This window comes from Varanus komodoensis, unplaced genomic scaffold (assembly GCF_004798865.1).
Source record: "Varanus komodoensis strain SLA01 unplaced genomic scaffold, ASM479886v1 scaffold2, whole genome shotgun sequence".
In the NCBI taxonomy this organism is placed as follows: Eukaryota; Metazoa; Chordata; class Lepidosauria; order Squamata; family Varanidae; genus Varanus; species Varanus komodoensis.
This window is the reverse complement of record NW_025335568.1, coordinates 4,337,515-4,341,991: the sequence shown is the minus strand read 5'-3', so window position 1 is coordinate 4,341,991 and position 4,477 is coordinate 4,337,515. Positions and strand designations below refer to the sequence as shown.

Here is a 4,477-nt window from a genome sequence, read left to right as displayed (position 1 = left end):
GAGAGAGAGAGAGAGAGAGAGAGAGAGAGAGAGAGAGACAGACACTCCCTGTTTTACCTCAGTTCTTGAAGGCGCTTGTTCTCCGCATCATTCAGTGCCATCAAACGCTGGTGCTCCTCAGCAGTGGCTCGCTGCCTCTCCTTCCACACCTCCCCGGATCTCTCGCTGTAGCATTTCCTCCGGTACTCTGCTCTGAACTCTCCTCTATTAGAGAGCACAGAGGGGAATAATTACAAACCACATCATCATCATCATCATCATCATTATTATTATTATTATAACATTTCTATGCCGCCCCTTGCCGAAACCTCGGGGCGGCTTACAACATGATAAAATACATTGAAATACAATAGTACATGCCACAACTGTGACCTCTTCTCTGCAGGGACAGTCACCAGGTCCCCATGTGCTTCTGGCAATTCAAGATTTACAGGCAGCGCTCAGAACACCAGCATCATCACCTCATTATCACCTAGCGGTACAATGGCACTTGCCAAAATATTCACGGACTGCAAACCTAACATATGGAAATTGTAGCATCGATTCTAGCAGGAAGAGGGTGCACTGTATTCTCTCTCATCTCCCAGTGGCTCTGCACCATTTTAACACTCCAGGTTAGGGGCTGGCAGAGTGAATCTCCCGAAATCCCGAACTTTTGCTACTGCCAGCATGGCCAGCAGTCAAGAATGCTGAGCTCTGAAGTCCAAACACTGTGGAAATCTACTTTTGGCCAGTCCTGCTCTAGGTTCCCCACACTGTCCTCCCACTGCCAAAGAGAGCCGGTGGGGTGAGAGGACAGAACCCTGGGCTGGAGGCACATGCGTGAAATCCAAGGGGGGGGGGGTCCCGGGTCCATATAACGTGAGTCACAGGGTTGTAATGACAGAAGAGGGAAGCAGAAATGCAAGTGGGTGTGTGGGACACACAAAGAAGGAAGCATGTGTGGTGAAAACTCACAACGTTCTTGGCTCACTTCGATGGCCAAGTTGCCAAACAATTCCCCCCGGGCACCTCTGTTGCCTCCAACCCCTGAATAACAGAACAGCTGGCACAAATTAAGGCATGCTCCTGGGACCCTCTGGAAGGGGGCTGGCTAACCACCATCCACCTCTGCCTGTAGCGTGCTGGCACCAGAGTTGTCCCTGTTCAGCCATGAAGCGCAATGCATGGCTTTGGGCCATTCACGGACTCTCAGCCTAACCTGCCCCACAGGGTTATTGCTTCAAAGAGGGAGCAAAAACTACATAAGCTGTCTTGGATTGCTTGGAAGCAGAAGAAAGGCAGGTTATAAATATAACAAGCTGAACACACCCTTGGTACATGTGGAAGACTGCTTCTGTGATTTCTGCCTGATCCAAGAACACAAACTCAGCAGTGATAAAGTCTTAGAGCATCGAAGACTAGTTCTGGCATAGATCTGTGGAGGGGGACACAAGCCCAGAGGTCCACCTGGCGCCATCATTATTTGTTTTTCGGCGCCAGGCCCAGACCTTTGTATTTAAACAATATTTTAACAACTTTTAATACCATCTATAGGTTTTAATTTGCAGCCAGGGTAAATCTGGATTTTATGCGCACTGTTTGTATGGTTGTTTATTTATTGCATGGAAGCCGTCCCGAGGCTCATGAGAATGGGACGGCATACAAAAATCCCAAATAAATAAATAAATACACGGCAACAGGCGATTGAGGAGTTCTCCTCAGTTGGCAGTGACAAAGACACATGGTTTTTCTTGCGGGGGGCAGGGAAGGGGTCAGCATTTTCTGCAATACTCAAGAACTCAGGCTTCCTCAGTGCAGGTGCCAAGAGCCGCTGTTCTGGCCATCGGCCGCTCTTTCCATGGCACCTCCTCCATCTTCTTGGGATTCCCTTCATGCAGCGCCTCACCTTCACGCAGCCCTTCGGGGTGCTCCAGGCAGTCTTCCTACGATATTCTGTCCTCCTCTTTACAGGGACCCCGTTGCATTACTGGCCAGGCCCCGCTCTCCCACTGCCCACGGGGACTTCTGCGAAGCAACCGGAGGAGCCCATCAAGCCAGGCCGGCCAGCTCGCCGCTCCGACAAGGGCAGTCCTCTTCCGAGCCAAGGTACAGCGAAGGGCCCCCGGCAAGACCGGCCGCCGGGCCACGAGGGTCCCCCGGAGGGTCCAGCCCAGGCGCCTGCCCCCCGTGTCCCCACGGGTCTCTCCTCGCCTCTCCGGCGGGAAGCGGCCGGTGCCGTCTCAGGCGAAGGGCCCCGCTCCCGCCTCCCTCGGCGGGGCACGTCCCTTCGGGCCCGCGCACCGGGCGATCCGCGGCGGCCTCCCGACCGACCGTGCAGGGGGTGCGGGCCTCGCAAGCGCCTCTCCTCCTCGCGCCCCGGCCGGGCCGCCCAGGCAGCCCCACGGCCGAGCGGGCGCACGACCGCCGGCCGAGCGGGCGCACGACCGCCGCCCGCGCCGCGCCGGCTCTCGAATGGCCCGCTGCGCGCCGCACCGGTTGGACGGCCGCCTCCGCCGGGGAAGCGGGCCGCCCGGAGAGCGCCGGCAGCCCGCGGGCGACTCACCTGATCTCGCGGACCACCTGCCGGTACTGCGCGTAGCGCGCCGTGACCACCAGCAGCTCGGCCGGGTCGACGGGCGGCGGCACGTTGAGCCTGCCGGCCTTGGACTTGGCGGGCGGGTCGTTGCGGGACTTCCGGCCCCGCGCGGGGACCACCAGGAGCGGCGCCGGGCAGCGCCGGCCCGGGAGCAGCGCGGCCCGCCCGAGCAGCCCCGCCAGCATGCCGGCGGCGGCGGCGGCGGCAACGGAGGCACAGCACGCCGCGGAAGCGGAGCGGGTGCGACGGGAAATGTAGTCTTCCGATCGCGGCGGGCGCTAGACGGGAAGCGAACGTGCGCTGCCTGACGGGAAATGTAGTCTTCCCCGTCCCTCGCCACAGTATCCGGCCACTGGAGTAGTTTGGGAGAGTCGGCCCAGCGATCAGAAGTGCGTCTGGGGGAGGGAGAGACCGAGGTGAGCTGGGCTTGACGGGAAATGTAGTCTTTAGCTCCACTCCTAGAGCGCTTCGACCGCTGTAAGAGGGGTGGGTGGGACGCTCACTCTGCAAGAACAGAGCATGATGGGAAATGTGGCTTTCTGAGGTCATATGGGCGCGACGGGAAATGGAGTCCCGCCCCTGCGCTGTAAATCTCACGCATACTTTGACCCGAAGTGTTCACTGCTTTAAAAAAAAGCAAAACACTCATGTTCTTATATTTGTTGTTTATTGTGTCAGGATCACGGAATCTCAATTTGAGAAGAGGGAATAAAACTCGGGTTCGTGGGAAAGACCAAGCATCCAGACCATCTGAGACTTTATTGTATTACCCCAAGGTTCCCGCGGTACTCACGATAATGCATGCATTACCGGGCAGGCAGAGATGAACTGTGCTACAAAGCTTCAACACAACTAGAGAGTTTTTATACACTCCCAGTCACATACAGGTACAGGGCAATTGATGACAGAATGCAGAGATTACAAAAAGATTCTGAGGTCATCACATACAGAACAGATAAAGAAATGTCAGTCAATCACACTGTAACAATGAGATTACAATATTTCTAATTGCCTGTATTGACACTTCAGTTCAGTAGCTTGAGCCCATCTCCAGGTCTGCTTAGACATGTAAATTCAAGCTACTGAAACCATGCATGAACTCAAGACTCTTACCTACTCTAGACATTCTGAATCGGTCAGGGCACATGGAGCCTCTGGGCTATCAAAAGATACTTCCTTGTAAACTGAATTCCAACAATGACTATTTAATCATTGTGAAGGTATACAATGTAAATTTGGACTAAATGGCCTGTGTACTGTAGCTTACAGCTAAAGGTGAGAGAAAGGAGCGGGGGATGAAGTCCATTTGAAACAGTGACTTAGCTTGGTTTGAGAAGTACAGGATTTGATCCCACAATGCAAAAAGAACACAGAAGTAATGTTTTTCAGACAGGATTTATCCAAATTTTCCCAACAATTGACTACCCGGTAGCTGAAGTCTTTTCTATACATAGTTTAAAAAGTTTGAATTGAAATGGGGTGTGCTTCATTAAATAATAAATTCCTTTCCCCATGTAAAATGCCATAAAGATAATTGGTATTGAGATGAAAACAATAATTTCGTGGCACTTTAAAGACTAGCGCATTCCTAATGGTATGTAATCTGTGTTTTATGGTTGCAACCCTATTCATCTGCCTCTGAGCCAAACCTGTTGAATTTATTGGGGCTTACTTCGCAGTGGACATGCACTGGATTGCATTGTTGTTGTTGTTAGTTGTGAAGTCGTGTCCAACCCATCGTGACCCCATGGACAACATTTCTCCAGGCCTCCCTGTCCTCCACCATCCCCTGGAGTCCACTCAAGCCCACACCTACTGCCCCAGTGACCCCATCCAGCCACCTCATCCTCTGCCGTCCCCTCCTTCTTTTGCCATCTATTGTTCCCAGCATCAGGCTCT

The 4,477-nt window shown here is 53.7% G+C and overlaps 1 protein-coding gene across 1 annotated transcript in view; it reads right to left on the bottom strand.

Annotated features, from left to right (window-relative positions):
- MRPS26 (mitochondrial ribosomal protein S26) overlaps positions 1-2,844 on the bottom strand; it is a 4,204-nt gene extending 1,360 nt beyond the window's left edge. The window contains exons 1-2 of the mRNA XM_044428359.1: positions 2,546-2,844; positions 58-204 (exon numbers count right to left, since the gene is read on the bottom strand). Coding sequence (XP_044284294.1) covers positions 58-204; positions 2,546-2,763 — 365 coding nt within the window. The 5' untranslated portion in view covers positions 2,764-2,844. The remainder of the gene's footprint in view (positions 1-57; positions 205-2,545) is intronic.
- Positions 2,845-4,477: the final 1,633 nt, after the last annotated feature.